Source organism: Ascaphus truei, chromosome 1 (genome assembly GCF_040206685.1).
Source record: "Ascaphus truei isolate aAscTru1 chromosome 1, aAscTru1.hap1, whole genome shotgun sequence".
NCBI classification, from domain to species: Eukaryota; Metazoa; Chordata; class Amphibia; order Anura; family Ascaphidae; genus Ascaphus; species Ascaphus truei.
This window is the reverse complement of record NC_134483.1, coordinates 7,653,908-7,671,722: the sequence shown is the minus strand read 5'-3', so window position 1 is coordinate 7,671,722 and position 17,815 is coordinate 7,653,908. Positions and strand designations below refer to the sequence as shown.

The 17,815-nt window shown below is 54.9% G+C and overlaps 1 protein-coding gene across 10 annotated transcripts in view; it reads left to right on the top strand.

Moving 5' to 3' along the window:
• The window catches only part of UNC13B (unc-13 homolog B), a 565,224-nt gene that overhangs the window by 327,442 nt on the left and 219,967 nt on the right, over positions 1–17,815 (top strand). For all 10 annotated transcript variants that reach the window (XM_075579702.1, XM_075580181.1, XM_075580121.1 and 7 more), the window contains one exon: positions 4,941–5,082. In XM_075579702.1, coding sequence (XP_075435817.1) covers positions 4,941–5,082 — 142 coding nt within the window. The remainder of the gene's footprint in view (positions 1–4,940; positions 5,083–17,815) is intronic.

Sequence of the window (17,815 nt, the reverse complement as noted above, 5' to 3'; positions counted from 1 at the left end):
CTAACACACACACACACACTAAGCCTTAGGTATCTCTAACACACACACACACACAGCCTTAGTTATCACTAACACACACACTCTAAGCCTTAGGCTACGCCTATAGTGCCGGCGACGCGACGTCGCGGCAAAACAAATGTATTGCCGCCGCCGTGTGCACTTATAGTAAGCGCGATGCGACACTGGCGGCGCACATTTTTGAAGCCGGTCAAATTTGATTTTTCAGAGGCTATCGCCACATGACAGCCTCTGAACCAATCAAAGACATGGTCGCCTGAAAGCGAATTGCAACTTTCGCTAGCGGCGGGGGTGACGTCATCCGTCTCCGTTGCGCGCACTGTAAGCGTGGCCTTAGGTATCACTAAGACTAAAACTTGCTTCGGTATTGTCTTAGGACCTGGCCTTAGCCCTCGATGACTGAATTTGAGCACTCTGCTTTATGCCTCGCCTTACTGTTTGCCCTGCTCTGTATACAAAAGTGTAGGGTGGTCCCTCCCGGAGAGAAGCCGGCGGCCTTCCTTACAGGAAGAAACTGGTCCCTCCGGGAGGGAAGCCGGCGGCCTTCCTTACAGGCAGAAACTGGTCCCTCCCGGTGGGAAGCCGGCGGCCTTCCTTACAGGCAGAAACTGGACCCTCCAGGAGGGAAGCCGGCGGCCTTCCTTACAGGCAGAAACTGGTCCCTCCCGGTGGGAAGCCGGCGGCCTTCCTTACAGGCAGAAACTGGTCCCTCCGGGAGGGAAGCCGGCGGCCTTCGTTACAGGCAGAAACTGGTCCCTCCCGGAGGGAAGCCGGCGGCCTTCCTTACAGGCAGAAACTGGTCCCTCCCGGAGGGAAGCCGGCGGCCTTCCTTACAGGCAGAAACTGGTCCCTCCGGGAGGGAAGCCGGCGGCCTTCCTTACAGGCAGAAACTGGTCCCCCAGGAGGGAAGCCGGCGGCCTTCCTTACAGGCAGAAACGGGTCCCTCCGGGAGGGAAGCCGGCGGCCTTCCTTACAGGCAGAAACTGGTCCCTCCGGGAGGGAAGCCGGCGGCCTTCCTTACAGGCAGAAACTGGTCCCTCCGGGAGGGAAGCCGGCGGCCTTCCTTACAGGCAGAAACTGGTCCCTCCTGGAGGGAAGCCGGCGGCCTTCCTTACAGGCAGAAACTGGTCCCTCCGGGAGGGAAGCCGGCGGCCTTCCTTACAGGCAGAAACTGGTCCCTCCGGGAGGGAAACCAGCGGCCTTCCTTACAGGCAGAAATTGGTCTCTCCGGGAGGGAAGCCGGCAGCCTTCCTTACAGGCAGAAACTGGTCCCTCCGGGAGGGAAGCCGGCGGCCTTCCTTACAGGCAGAAACGGGTCCCTCCGGGAGGGAAGCCGGCGGCCTTCCTTACAGGCAGAAACTGGTCTCTCCGGGAGGGAAGCCGGCAGCCTTCCTTACAGGCAGAAACTGGTCCCTCCGGGAGGGAAGCCGGCGGCCTTCCTTACAGGCAGAAATTGGTCTCTCCGGGAGGGAAGCCGGCAGCCTTCCTTACAGGCAGAAACTGGTCCCTCCGGGAGGGAAGCCGGCGGCCTTCCTTACAGGCAGAAACTGGTCCCTCCGGGAGGGAAGCCGGCGGCCTTCCTTACAGGCAGAAACTGGTCCCTCCGGGAGGGAAGCCGGCGGCCTTCCTTACAGGCAGAAACTGGTCCCTCCCGGAGGGAAGCCGGCGGCCTTCCTTACAGGCAGAAACTGGTCCCTCCAGGAGGGAAGCCGGCGGCCTTCCTTACAGGCAGAAACTGGCCCCTCCGAGAGGGAAGCCGGCGGCCTTCCTTACAGGCAGAAACTGGTCCCTCCCGGTGGGAAGCCGGCGGCCTTCCTTACAGGCAGAAACTGGTCCCTCCTGGAGGGAAGCCGGCGGCCTTCCTTACAGGCAGAAACTGGTCCCTCCGGGAGGGAAGCCGGCGGCCTTCCTTACAGGCAGAAACTGGTCCCTCCGGGAGGGAAGCCGGCGGCCTTCCTTACAGGCAGGAACTGGTCCCTCCCGGAGGGAAGCCGGCGGCCTTCCTTACAGGCAGAAACGGGTCCCTCCGGGAGGGAAGCCGGCGGCCTTCCTTACAGGCAGAAACTGGTCCCCCAGGAGGGAAGCCGGCGGCCTTCCTTACAGGCAGAAACTGGTCCCTCCCGGAGGGAAGCCGGCGGCCTTCCTTACAGGCAGAAACTGGTCCCTCCGGGAGGGAAGCCGGCGGCCTTCCTTACAGGCAGAAACTGGTCCCTCCCGGAGGGAAGCCGGCGGCCTTCCTTACAGGCAGAAACTGGTCCCTCCGGGAGGGAAGCCGGCGGCCTTCCTTACAGGCAGAAACTGGTCCCTCCCGGAGAGAAGCCGGCTGCCTTCCTTACAGGCAGAAACTGGTCCCTCCGGGAGGGAAGCCGGCGGCCTTCCTTACAGGCAGAAACTGGTCCCTCCGGGAGGGAAGCCGGCGGCCTTCCTTACAGGCAGAAACTGGTCCCTCCGGGAGGGAAGCCGGCGGCCTTCCTTACAGGCAGAAACTGGTCCCTCCCGGAGGGAAGCCGGCGGCCTTCCTTACAGGCAGAAACGGGTTCCTCCGGGAGGGAAGCCGGCGGCCTTCCTTACAGGCAGAAACTGGTCCCTCCCGGAGGGAAGCCGGCGGCCTTCCTTACAGGCAGAAACGGGTCCCTCCGGGAGGGAAGCCGGCGGCCTTCCTTACAGGCAGAAACTGGTCCCTCCGGGAGGGAAGCCGGCGGCCTTCCTTACAGGCAGAAACTGGTCCCTCCGGGAGGGAAGCCGGCGGCCTTCCTTACAGGCAGAAACTGGTCCCTCCGGGAGGGAAGCCGGCGGCCTTCCTTACAGGCAGAAACTGGTCCCTCCTGGAGGGAAGCCGGCGGCCTTCCTTACAGGCAGAAACCGGTCCCTCCGGGAGGGAAGCCGGCGGCCTACCTTACAGGCAGAAACTGGTCCCTCCGGGAGGGTAGCCGGCGGCCTTCCTTACAGGCAGAAACTGGTCCATCCGGGAGGGAAGCCGGCGGCCTTCCTTACAGGCAGAAACTGGTCCCTTCCTTACAGGCAGAAACTGGTCCCTCTGAGCTCTCTCTTTTTCCCAGTTCACACCTCCTCGCTTGTGTAGCAGGAGGTCACTGCATTTATTGGCTTCACATCAGATTATCTGACTGTAAATCCCCTCAGTGCTCTGCAGACCTCAAAGCCAGATGTGACTTGATCATATTGTCAGGAAAGTGCAGGCAGCTTATAGCAGCCCGTGTGCAGGTTCTGCCACGCATCTCTCCAGGGTCGGCCACGCATCTCTCCAGGGTCGGGATTAGTGCAGCCACGTTAACATCATTATGGTATTCGCCCAGTGTGTAACTCGGCCTGTGGCTTGGCTCTCTTCATTTTAAGTCCCTGGTTTTTGTTTGTTTGCAATGTGTGCCCCATTGGTCTTCCGAGTATAAAGTAGTCACCCCTGCAATGTCACTCGCCCCTGAAGAATCTCCGTGTAGGAGGGAAACGCGTAGGGCGTTGGCGTGGTGACATCTACAGGGAGGGATCAGTGAGAGAGTGGTATTGTTGGCACTTTGTATCTCTGTTTCTGCTACTGACTCAATTTTACTGCGTTCGTATCCAGGTATAGCAGCTGTTCACCACTCAGCGGTTACAGGTCCAGCCTGTCTCTATGCTGTTGTATATTTATGTCAGTCAGTCTCATGTCATGCTTGTCATACATTAAGTTGCATGTAGTTGCGTTTATGTTGACACATACTATCAGGACTGGCAGCCTGCTGGCAATGCTGTACAGACTCCTAATGATAAATGCTTAGAAACCTTTAAGCATATCTGCACTTGGGAGGTTGTGTTACCTTCTGATTATAGCTGCTTTGCAGGAGACATCACATTCACAGCATTGATTATATTTGGATGGCATGTCCACTGACCACAGCACTATTGGGATGTTTCTTATGTCACACAAGCAGAGTGTTTAGTACCAGTTGCTTCCTGGTTTTTCTATTTTCTATTAGCTATACCGTGTATTTACCTGTGTGTTGTGTTTGTTAACGTCATTGGGCGTAGAATCAATCCACGTACCACCAACCTGTTATTGTGTTGCGCTAACCGTGAGAATCAACATCTTATGAGGTTAAAGTACCAGTATATACATTAGACAGACACTGTTTTGTGCTATATTTAACAATACAGGTTGGTTTGATCGGTATGCTACGCCTCATGCCGCACGGCACAACTACAGAGGTGTAGTGTTTACAGTCCTTATAGCAGTTGTCAATCAGAGATCCTCTGTTCTATATTAATAGGCTTATTTGGTGTAAATTGGCTTTGCTGGTTTACTTCAGGCATCGGCTATAGCATGACACACCGCAGCCCATCTCCATCTCTCCTCTCCCTCTCGATATAAGTACATTGTATGTTGTTATTATTAATTACTCTGTGTTTAGAACCTATTTTATTGTGTGATCAATTAAACGTTAAGTTTTAATCGCCCAGGAGTGCGCTTCAGAATGAGCTTCTAGTTGTTAAGCGTTGGCACTAATATGCTTTCGCTTCCCAGCTGTCGTTAGTTATTGTAATTATCTGCTCATTAGTTGCACCCACCGCCATACTAGGCGTTTAGGGCACACCCATATTACATCAATACGATTATTTAAGTGAGCTTTATTATTTTTGTTGATACCCCTGCAATGTTAAAAACTCTTTCTTCCGGAGTTGGTTATCAGAAATTCCCTTGCTTGTGGTTGAATTATGTGATGGAAACTCCTCTCCCAAAGTGATGTTCTAAACTAATAACCGCAAGGGACATCTGAAATCCCCGATTATATTTAAATTGCATCCCAAAAAGTGTCTCTCATGCATGCACCTCATGATGGGAGGTGAAGCAGTGCCGGCAGTAACGGGATATAATATGGCCTGACTACACAAGGGTCTGCATTATCCTACATTTCTGCTTCTCCTTTCAGTGCTGTGTGCCCAGGGCCTGCAAGCGAAGGACAAAACCGGATCCAGTGATCCATACGTCACTGTGCAGGTGGGAAAGACAAAGAAGAGGACAAAGACCATCTATGGCAACCTGAACCCCGTGTGGGAGGAGAAATTCCACTTGTAAGTAAGGCACCAGGCTGCTCTTTATCGTCTCCCTCTGAAATCGTTGTCTTTGGCCTGTGCATTTGTGTTCTCGTGTGCAAACAGCACTTGGAAAGCATTAGCTGAAGATCTGGTGCTGTGGGTTGCACGGTGGTGCAGGGATGTCTTCCGTATACAGTGATCTCGCCATGCACACATTGTGGGTGGGCTTCTCGCATTACAGATATAGGGCGTGACAGCAGATGTGCACGCTTATATCTGCACTCTTATATCTGCACTCTTATATCTGCACTCTTATATCTGCACTCTTATATCTGCACTCTTATATCTGCACTCTTATATCTTCACTCTTACATCGTCACTCTGCCTGTGAAATTGTACACGGCTTAATCGTGGGCATTTATTGTTTTCTGCACTATAAGGGGATATGTGTTATCAGACTGCTACATCTGTATATGTGGGAGCTCTCACGTTTATCCGCTTGTTCATAGCTCTGCTGTGTACCTTTCTGAGGGATCCATACTGCAAAGGGATGTGATGTGTGGCAGATAAGAGGTTAAACCTGATGCAGGAATAGAAATCATTTCTCTATGCCAGTACAAGCTAACAGGGATTCATCTTCACCCAGATATGGCAGGGCAACAACCTGAAATGAATCCAGTTCCATCAGCCCCTAAAAGCTCGCTGCTTTCTTCCTCGTATAAGCTGATACAGGTCAGGAGGGCGGGTTCTCTCCTCACTGGGGTTGTTATTTTTCTGGTACATCTTGGTACAGGGCGCCTCAGGCTTTCCTATTGCAAAGCAAAGGATAACATTTGCCCCAAATCCTCTAGTCCGTGCCACAATATCTTGGTGTGGGCAGTGGAAAATTGAGGACTTACCCGTGTTCCTAGCCATTACTAAAAAGAATGATGCCCCTTCCATTTGTGGCATTCAGTTGCAAGCTATGTTCTCCTGCGTATCTGCAGAGGGTCTCGCTGCAGTTTAATGCTACGCCAGTCTGGGATAATATGAGGGCCCAGTCTGGGATAATATGAGGGCCCAGTCTGGGATAATATGAGGGCCCAGTCTGGGATAATATGAGGGCCCAGTCTGGGATAATATGGAAACAGGCCACCCTGCGATTTATTCCAAAGGCATGGTACAGTATGCCTTCTCTAATCTAGAACATCTAATATCCTCTGTGGCCTTATGGTACTACATACTATGCATCTCTCCTCTGTGGCCTTATGGTACTACATACTATGCATCTCTCCTCTGTGATGGTATGTGGGCTTAAGGAGCAGTTCAGTTCCTTATTTAGTTCTACGGGTAAGAAAAAGATAGTTTTGTTACGTTTTCTATCCTTCTATTATGGTGTCGCAAGACTCTCCTGTGTGTAAACTATTATCCAATTAACCTCAGAGTAACTAATTGGGCTTCCACTCTATCAGTGAGCTATGTTTCTTCTCTACTGTGTGCCCTACTGAAGCAGCACGTCTGTGTGTGTAGCCACATGTCTTTCTCAGCTCTGTGTGTGTAGCCACATGTCTTTCTCAGCTCTGTGTGTGTAGCCACATGTCTTTCTCAGCTCTGTGTGTGTAGCCACATGTCTTTCTCAGCTCTGTGTCCAGACTCCAGTTTCCACTTCAGCCTCCATGTGCTGTTAAGCACTGTCTATTTTTTTCAGTTGCTTTTATTTAAGGACTCTTTGCTCTGCACTCTGTGCTCTAGCTCCGCTTTGCTCTGTGCTCTAGCTCCGCTGTGCTCTAGCTCCGCTGTGCTCTGCGCTCTAGCTCCGCTGTGCTCTGTGCTCTAGCTCCGCTGTGCTCTGCGCTCTAGCTCCGCTGTGCTCTGTGCTCTAGCTCCGCTGTGCTCTGTGCTCTGCACTCTAGCTCCGCTGTGCTCTGTGCTCTAGCTCCGCTTTGCTCTGGCTCCGCTTTGCTCTGTGCTCTAGCTCCACTGTGCTCTAGCTCCGCTGTGCTCTAGCTCCGCTTTGCTCTGTGCTCTAGCTCCGATGTGCTCTGTGCTCTAGCTCCGCTGTGCTCTGGCTCCGATGTGCTCTAGCTCCGCTTTGCTCTGTGCTCTAGCTCCGCTTTGCTCAGTGCTCTGGCTCCGCTTTGCTCTGTGCTCTGCACTCTAGCTCCGCTTTGCTCTGTGCTCTAGCTCCGCAGTGCTCTAGCTCCGCTTTGCTCTGGCTCCGCTTTGCTCTGCGCTCTGTGCTCTAGCTCCGCTTTGCTCTGTGCTCTAGCTCCGCTGTGCTCTAGCTCCGCTTTGCTCTGTGCTCTAGCTCCGCTGTGCTCTAGCTCCGCTTTGCTCTGGCTCCGCTTTGCTCTGCGCTCTGGCTCCGCTTTGCTCTGTGCTCTAGCTCCGCTGTGCTCTGGCTCCGCTTTGCTCAGCGCTCTGTGCTCTAGCTCCACATTGCTCTGCGCTCTGTGCTCTGGCTCCGCTTTGCTCTGTGCTCTGGCTCCGCTTTGCTCTGCGCTCTGGCTCCGCTTTGCTTGGCTCCACACTAGCTCTGAACTTGGTTCCCTCATTTTGGAGCTGTGCATATGTGCGCTGAGCTTTTAGTGAATTGTCCCCTTGGCTGTGTGGAATTTGCAGTATGAGATTTGAGGTCCCAGTAGGAGACATGCACAGAGGTATAACTAGGGAGACCTCTTTAAGGGGAAATACATGTTAGCTTTTATTTCACCTGAGACTTTAAACATTACATTGGTGTCTGTGGGGTGGGCGTTACCCTCAGGTAGGCTGTAGGATCCACTGCACCCTGAAATAGAGGGTCTGATGTCCCTGGCAGCCCAGTCCTTCTGGGCTAGAGATCTGTTCCCTGGGATCTCTCTGGCAGCCCAGTCCTTCTGGGCTAGAGATCTGTTCCCTGGGATCTCTCTGGCAGCCCAGTCCTTCTGGGCTAGAGAGATCGGTTCCTCGTGATCTCTCTGGCAGCACAGTCCTTCTGGGCTAGAGAGATCTGTTCCCTGTGATCTTTCTGGCAGCTGAGTCCTTCTGGGCTAGAGAGCTCGGTTCCTCGTGATCTCTCTGGCAGCCCAGTCCTTCTGGGCTAGAGAGATCTGTTCCCTGGGATCTCTCTGGCAGCCCAGTCTTTCTGGGCTAGAGATCTGTTCCCTGGGATCTCTCTGGCAGCCCAGTCCTTCTGGGCTAGAGAGATCTGTTCCCTGGGATCTCTCTGGCAGCCCAGTCCTTCTGGGCTAGAGAGATCGGTTCCTCGTGATCTCTCTGGCAGCACAGTCCTTCTGGGCTAGAGAGATCGGTTCCTCGGGATCTCTCTGGCAGCCCAGTCCTTCTGGGCTACAGAACTTCAGGCAGTTTGTTAGCACACATTTAAACTTGCTTGATGAGCCAGGTGGAGACTGACTAATTGATTCTGGCTGCAATTAACCAGCTTCTTGCTGGACTCTACCTTTTTAAACCGGGGAAAGGCCCTGTCACAGTCCCCCTGTCACAGTCTCCCTGTCACAGTCTTTGCTCCAAGCTACTATAGGCTCCACCTCGAGAATCTAAACCAGTTTTCTTAACCGGTTCCTCGCCCCTCCTCCCCCCTCCTCCCACCCTTCCTCCCACCCGTCCTCCCCTCCACCTCTTACCACCCGTCCTCTCCTCCACCTCCTACCACCCTTCCTCCCCTCCACCTCTTACCACCCTTGCTCCCCTCCACCTCTTACCACCCTTGCTCCCCTCCACCTCTTACCACCCTTGCTCCCCTCCACCTCTTACCACCCTTCCTCCTTCCCCCACTTCTTCTACCCCATCCTCCCTTTCTTCCTGCCCTCCCTCCCCTCCCCCCCTCCCTAAATGCTGGGAAATATTGTGTTTTGTGGACGGCACCTTTAATCTCACTTCATGTTGTGAATTGTGGTTACTGTACAGAGTATATAGAATGGTTTTATGATGGATCACAGCACCGCTTATTCCTCTGCTACACTTGGCTTTAGTTGTTATTGTAAAGGAGAGCTTGATCTTAGTAATGTGTCTGAAACATATCACGTTAGATTGTATAGTTAAATTGACTCCTAATCTTGAATCTATTCCTTATGTTGGAGGACCGAGCTGGATTATAAGAAAACAGGACGTAATTCAATGTTTAAGCATTTTATTTCACGTGTTGCATGAGGGCATGCAATGCTATGCGGATCTAAGGAGTGGTGCATCCCTGCAGTAACAATGGGACAGTGAGAATATCACTCGCAGAACTCTTAAAATGATGCACACTCATTTGAAACCTACCCTGCTAAAGAGTCCAGCAAGGGTTTATTTACAGTGTGAGGAATTATTGTTTGGTCCATTAACACGTGACATGCTATGCTATAGTGTTTGGGTAACTCCATTCGCTGATACTATCCATCTCATATGCACTTACCGTGGCCCCTGCAGACGCACTTACAAGAACACCCTCCTACTGTCTCTGCAAATTCTGCGTTCTTACCGCTTAGATTGTAAGCTCTTCAGGGCAGGGACTCCCGTTCCTAATGTTACTTTTATGGACTGTAGGAAGCACTTTTTCCTATTACTGTACTGTATGTCTCTTATGATTACGTGCCGTGTATTATTGCTGGGACATACTATGTACATGGGTTGCGTTTTACTAATAAACATATACATGTTGTTCATTAATAGTTTTACTTGCAGTATATTTAACCAGAGTTGTACTGGTTACCAAATGTATCATACTTGAATAAACTAATTATAATGTAAACAAAGACCATAAATCTTCCCTGTCATATCTTAAGGTTACCTAGCCATGAAGAAAGGCTCGTTTGCGGTTAGATCGTTAAAATTAAACCATAAAGAAAGCGATCACGCATACGCGCGAGCAGCCAGCAAGTGCCGATCGCGCATAAGCAGCCTGAAGCTCGTGCGCGTGCAAGATTGGCGCTTACCAGCTGCTTCTGCACTGTGCGTGCATATGTGTACGGCGAGCACCGATCTATGTCACCCCAAAATTTTGGCGCCCTAGGCCCATGCCTAATGGGAAATCCGCAACTGCCGGTGCATTGCTCAGCCGGGGTTTGGCTATCAACATCAGGACTCTGAGAATGCGCTTTTAGGATAAAAGAATGAATTAGGAGAGTGTTGGGTAGGGAACTTTTAATTGTATATTTGTACATTTTTGAAAAAGTGTGTTTTTATGGACCTTTGAAATGCACGTTTGGTGCGGCCGAGTCTGATTGTTAACATGACAGAATTCCGGAGTCACGCTGCAGCTCTGGAAAAGTCATGGAGGTGGAGAGATGTGGATCATGAGCCGAGCGTAGACCAGTGTTTTTCAACCAGCGTTCCTAGAAACCCTTTGGGTCCCCTGGGCTTCCCTGCAATCTTCAGGTCATTTGAAAATGTTACCAAATCCAGAAGAATTTACCATGCATCTGTAGTGTTACGTGGGCCGATAGAATGGAGGATGAGCAGGAGTGAATGATCAACGATATCAAAAGCAGAAAAAAGGTCTCAAAGAATAATGAAGGATAACTCCCCTTGTGATTTGGACTTGAGTGGATCATTAGTGCCTTTTGTTAGGGCAGTCTCAGCTGAGTGGCTAGGACAGAATCCGCACTGTAGTGCATCCAGGAGCGAGAAGAGAGTCCAACATGTGGGGATTAAATGAGATCTTCATGAAGTTTGGCTGCAAATGGCAGAAGGGAGATAGAACCGTATGCGGAATGCTGTCTGTGACATTGAAAAATAGGTCTACGTCTGTGTTCTGCCTTCTTCATGATTCTAACACACTGTCCTCATATCAGCTTCTTCTCTGACCTCTGGCACCATAAGAATTTGTTTACACACACAACACATCAGAGCCATTGACACTGTGTTGTAGTTGTGTTGTGGACACTATGGGAAATGTTTTTATTGCATAGGATATACATAAAGTGAATATTGGGTTTTTTCCTTTGGCCCCTCAGAACTATTACTTACAAGAGCAGTATTCGGACTGCTGCTGCCAAGAGACAAGCATTCGGTGTACTGATGTGAGAATCTTATATCATTAATACCCGCTTTCAGTACAGTCAGTTAAGGTTTTATATCAAGTGAACATGTGCCAGACTCGGAAGGGAACGTATTGATGCAGCATCCCTGCAGAGCGAGGACATTTCTCCGAGTTTTCAATTTCCTCATTGCGTTATTAGCAGTCAATACAAAGACAGCACATCTGAAAACTATGGTACGCCTACCAGCTCCATGATTACATAGAGGTCTCCTGAGCATAGTTTTGATCTGTCTCAATCTCATTTCTGTGCTAGTGATGGTACTAAAGTATGTTTCTCCCTACTCCCTTTGTTTGTTTGTTTTATCTGGCTGAATCTGTGGTTCCCAGGAGCAAAACATCTGAACTCTTGCAATCTAGAACACCCCACAAGTTCAGGCACCAATTGGCTCTGCTTTCTCAATGCAGAGCACAATAATAATAATAATGGCTGCCAGGCATCTCGTCACTGATTGGGTGCTGCGTTGGTGCTTCCTGTCCATGGACTTGGTCTGAACCAGTTCACTGACTGTGGGGCTTTTCTCACATTAGTATGAGGTTTGGTAAAATCATTTTCAGGTTTTCATATTTCGGTTCGGGATTTTGCTCTTGCTCGCCCTCCGTGGCAAGATCGGCCATTTTTGCTCCTGGCTACTTCCTATAAAAGGACAGCCCTCTTAGTAGGAAGTTGCCGAGCAAAGTTCCAGTTTCTACTGTAACTGTGTTCATGCAACGCGCTTATGCTTTTTGTCTCTCACGTTACCAGACACGGCTCACGTATCTCGACTACCCTTGTCTTCAGCCTGCCCCGACCATTGCAAGTACCACGACTAACCTTTGATTTCAGCCTGCCCCGACCTCTGCATCCACACCGACTACGCAACTGTGCTGCCAGCCCTGACCTTTGGCTTATGACTCACTACTCTATCAGGACTCTGCCCCTCGGCTCAGGTCGTTCTGTCACCTTCCTACCTCAACCCTGCGGGTCACTTCCTGCTTGAGACGAGCATCATTACAATTAGGTTGTGAGCTTAGTGATCTAGGTGACAATCTGCTATCATACAGTATAACCTTCATTCATATTCTGGATTTATGCTGATGTCATATAATACATATTGTTACTTTTGTGTTTGCAGCACAGGAACAAAAATGACTACTTGACTTCTGTAGCTTCCAACAATATGCATTTTTAATACACTATCTTTATTCTTCCAACCTCGTATTTAAAACAAAGTGGGAGAACCACAATTAGATTATAAGCCCTACATGGCAGGTTGTAAAATGTCATATACAGAGCCGTACAAATAGCATTAGGAAATGCAAACTTCTGCTTGCAATATTTGTTGTGCATATTGCGTTGTACGTATGATACTATTCAGATGACCAACAAGAATGTTCTGCAGAGAATTATTAGTGTGCGTAGCTTTCCAACCTCTCAGGTCTATGCATAAAGTGCACTCGTGTGCCCAGGTGCGCAGAAGTCCTGTTTATTGCCTGCAGAACTCACACATGCAGTGCTAAGTGCCTCTTTATCCATATCGGGCCTGTGTCTTCCCTTTTAACCACAGAGCTACGTTGCACGAATTTAACGATGCGCTAATTAGGTGTGATCCAAAGATTACGTTGGCTCGAGACAGGCCTGTTTTACGAAGTGATATATATATATATATCCCCTCAAACACACCCCATGTGCACAAAACAATGGACACCTCTGAGATACCTGGGAAATATGCTAATGACTCCTTGTACATAGATTTTGTGGGTTGAAAACTCGGCTTCACTAAAGTTGTCATTTAAAGGTTAAGTTTGCTTGTTTTGTGAAACTACTGAGACAGTTTCACAGAGTGGGAAGGAAGCCACTTTGCTTGGTGCACCGGAGTGAGGTGACTGTGGGTCTGATGCACAGGCAGCAGCTAAGCGACCTTCACAAGTATATGCATGGCACTTTATTCCAGCAGCTAAGCGACCTTCACAAGTATATGCATTGCACTTTATTCCAGCAGCTAAGCGACCTTCACAAGTATATGCATGGCACTTTATTCCAGCAGCTAAGCGACCTTCACAAGTATATGCATGGCACTTTATTCCAGCAGCTAAGCGACCTTCACAAGTATATGCATGGCACTTTATTCCAGCAGCTAAGCGACCTTCACAAGTATATGCATTGCACTTTATTCCAGCAGCTAAGCGACCTTCACAAGTATGTGCATTGCACTTTATTCCAGCAGCTAAGCGACCTTCACAAGTATATGCATGGCACTTTATTCCAGCAGCTAAGCGACCTTCACAAGTATATGCATTGCACTTTATTCCAGCAGCTAAGCGACCTTCACAAGTATATGCATTGCACTTTATTCCAGCAGCTAAGCGACCTTCACAAGTATATGCATGGCACTTTATTCCAGCAGCTAAGCGACCTTCACAAGTATATGCATTGCACTTTATTCCAGCAGCTAAGCGACCTTCACAAGTATATGCATGGCACTTTATTCCAGCAGCTAAGCGACCTTCACAAGTATATGCATTGCACTTTATTCCAGCAGCTAAGCGACCTTCACAAGTATATGCATTGCACTTTATTCCAGCAGCTAAGCGACCTTCACAAGTATATGCATTGCACTTTATTCCAGCAGCTAAGCGACCTTCACAAGTATATGCATTGCACTTTATTCCAGCAGCTAAACGACCTTCACAAGTATATGCATTGCACTTTATTCCAGCAGCTAAGCGACCTTCACAAGTATATGCATTGCACTTTATTCCAGCAGCTAAACGACCTTCACAAGTATATGCATTGCACTTTATTCCAGCAGCTAAGCGACCTTCACAAGTATATGCATTGCACTTTATTCCAGCAGCTAAGCGACCTTCACAAGTATATGCATTGCACTTTATTCCAGCAGCTAAGCGACCTTCACAAGTATATGCATTGCACTTTATTCCAGCAGCTGTTTCCCATACTAGCAAGCTGTGAAAAGGTCAGCATCAAAAAGGTCCATTTGTAGTTAGGCAAAGCGCAGAAGAGAAACATGTAACCTAAGTCTGCTCTCCATATAACCTGTGACATCGTGCCTGTGCTAAGGACTGAAGTTTGGATTTGTAAACTGCCTGAAGAATAAATATATTGGGACTGCAAGAAGCCTGTGTCGGGATCTGTGTTTTCACACAAGGTTCTCGTGGTATTTTCACTGCTCACGAATCAGACAAACATTTATTGTCACTTCTAATGGGAGGCTGTGCTAATTTAAAATGCTGCTAAGCCTATTCTAATTAGATCAGTTGTTTTTACATACAGTTAGCTTTGTGGCTTAGCGTTAACCTCGGGGAACGTAATGCGTCCGTTCCGGATTTTTATAGCCTGACATTACGAGCCCTGAGTTAACGAAGCTTTGTGCCTTATTAGTAACAAGCTATTTATAGCTCCTGTTTTCTTCCAGAGGCTGATTGTATGAGCAGTGGTTTCTGCCAGGAAACCATGGTACAAACATACAATGGACATGTGCCCTTTGAACTGACGGCCTTGACAAATGGGGCCATTGTGAAGCTTTATTCTGATTGCTAACGTTAGGGATCAGGAAGGGTTTCTTGGCTGTATTTTGAGAGAATGGCAGTGACATTGTTTGCCCCCCGCTGAGGTCCCGCTGGAGGCTGCTGCACGCGCGCCTGGCGTTCTGTGGCGCGTGCACAGCTGAAAACCGCGATCTGCGGTCTGTAGGGAGCAGTCGTCGGTGCCGTCGGGTGGGCGCGGTCATGACGGGGGGCGGGGCCATGACAACACAAAGCACTGCACCGGCCCCACAGGCACAGCACCGGCCCCACGGGCACAGCACCGGCCCCACGGGCACAGCACCCGCCCCACGGGCACAGCACCCGCCCCACGGGCACAGCACCCGCCCCACGGGCACAGCACCAGCCCCACGGGCACTGCACCGGCCCCACGGGCACAGCACCGGCCCCACGGGCACAGCACCGGCCCCACGGGCACAGCACCCGCCCCACGGGCACAGCACCCGCCCCACGGGCACAGCACCAGCCCCACAGGCACTGCACCAGCCCCACGGGCACAGCACCGGACCCACGGGCACAGCACCGGACCCACGGGCACAGCACCAGCCCCACGGGCACAGCACCAGCCCCACGGGCACAGCACCCGCCCCACGGGCACAGCACCGGCCCCACAGGCACAGCACCAGCCCCACGGGCACAGCACCGGCCCCACGGGCACAGCACCGGCCCCACGGGCACAGCACCGGCCCCACGGGCACAGCACCGGCCCCACGGGCACAGCACCGGCCCCACGGGCACAGCACCGGCCCCACGGGCACAGCATCGGCCCCACGGGCACAGCACCGGCCCCACGGGCACAGCATCGGCCCCACGGGCACAGCACCAGCCCCACGGGCACAGCACCGGCCCCACGGGCACAGCACCAGCCCCACGGGCACAGCACCGGCCCCACGGGCACAGCACCGGCCCCACGGGCACAGCACCGGCCCCACGGGCACAGCACCGGCCCCACGGGCACAGCACCCGCCCCACGGACACAGCACCCGCCCCACAGCACCAGCCCCACAGGCACAGCACCGGCCCCACAGGCACAGCATCGGCCCCACGGGCACAGCACCGGCCCCACAGCACCAGCCCCACGGGCACAGCACCGGCCCCACGGGCACAGCACCGGCCCCACGGGCACAGCACCAGTCCCACGGGCACTGCCCCGGCCCCACGGGCACAGCACCAGCCCCACAGGTACTGCACCAGCCCCACGGGCACAGCACCAGCCCCACGGGCACAGCACCGGCCCCACGGGCACAGCACCGGCCCCACAGCACCAGCCCCACGGGCACAGCACCGGCCCCACGGGCACAGCACCGGCCCCACGGACACAGCACCGGCCCCACGGGCACAGCACCCGCCCCACGGGCACAGCACCGGCCCCACGGGCACAGCGCCGGCCCCACGGGCACAGCGCCGGCCCCACGGGCACAGCGCCGGCCCCACGGGCACAGCGCCGGCCCCACGGGCACAGCCCCGGCCCCACGGGCACAGCACCCACCCCACGGGCACAGCGCCGGCCCCACGGGCACAGCGCCGGCCCCACGGGCACAGCGCCGGCCCCACGGGCATAGCCCGGCCCCACGGGCACAGCATCGGCCCCACGGGCACAGCACCGGCCCCACGGGCACAGCACCGGCCCCACGGGCACAGCACCAGCCCCACAGGCACAGCACCGGCCCCGGCCCCACGGGCACAGCACCGGCCCCACGGGCACAGCACCAGCCCCACAGGCACAGCACCAGCCCCGGCCCCACGGGCACAGCACCGGCCCCACGGGCACAGCACCGGCCCCACGGGCACAGCACCGGCCCCGGCCCCACGGGCACAGCACCGGCCCCACGGGCACAGCACCGGCCCCACGGGCACAGCGCCCGCCCCACGGGCACAGCGCCGGCCCCACGGGCACAGCGCCGGCCCCACGGGCACGGCGCCGGCCCCACGGGCACGGCACCCGCCCCACGGGCACAGCGCCGGCCCCACGGGCACGGCGCCGGCCCCACGGGCACAGCACCGGCCCCACGGGCACAGCACCAGCCCCACAGGCACAGCACCGGCCCCGGCCCCACGGGCACAGCACCGGCCCCACGGGCACAGCACCAGCCCCACAGGCACAGCACCAGCCCCGGCCCCACGGGCACAGCACCGGCCCCACGGGCACAGCACCGGCCCCACGGGCACAGCACCGGCCCCGGCCCCACGGGCACAGCACCGGCCCCACGGGCACAGCACCGGCCCCACGGGCACGGCGCCCGCCCCACGGGCACGGCGCCGGCCCCACGGGCACGGCGCCGGCCCCACGGGCACGGCACCGGCCCCACGGGCACGGCGCCCGCCCCACGGGCACGGCGCCGGCCCCACGGGCACAGCACCGGCCCCACGGGCACAGCACCAGCCCCACGGGCACAGCACCGGCCCCACGGGCACAGCACCGGCCCCACGGGCACAGCACCGGCCCCACGGGCACAGCACCGGCCCCACAGCACCAGCCCCACGGGCACAGCACCGGCCCCACGGGCACAGCACCGGCCCCACGGACACAGCACCGGCCCCACGGGCACAGCACCCGCCCCACGGGCACAGCACCGGCCCCACGGGCACAGCGCCGGCCCCACGGGCACAGCGCCGGCCCCACGGGCACAGCGCCGGCCCCACGGGCACAGCGCCGGCCCCACGGGCACAGCCCCGGCCCCACGGGCACAGCACCCGCCCCACGGGCACAGCGCCGGCCCCACGGGCACAGCGCCGGCCCCACGGGCACAGCGCCGGCCCCACGGGCATAGCCCGGCCCCACGGGCACAGCATCGGCCCCACGGGCACAGCACCGGCCCCACGGGCACAGCACCGGCCCCACGGGCACAGCACCAGCCCCACAGGCACAGCACCGGCCCCGGCCCCACGGGCACAGCACCGGCCCCACGGGCACAGCACCAGCCCCACAGGCACAGCACCAGCCCCGGCCCCACGGGCACAGCACCGGCCCCACGGGCACAGCACCGGCCCCACGGGCACAGCACCGGCCCCGGCCCCACGGGCACAGCACCGGCCCCACGGGCACAGCACCGGCCCCACGGGCACAGCGCCCGCCCCACGGGCACAGCGCCGGCCCCACGGGCACAGCGCCGGCCCCACGGGCACGGCGCCGGCCCCACGGGCACGGCACCGGCCCCACGGGCACGGCGCCCGCCCCACGGGCACGGCGCCGGCCCCACGGGCACGGCGCCGGCCCCACGGGCA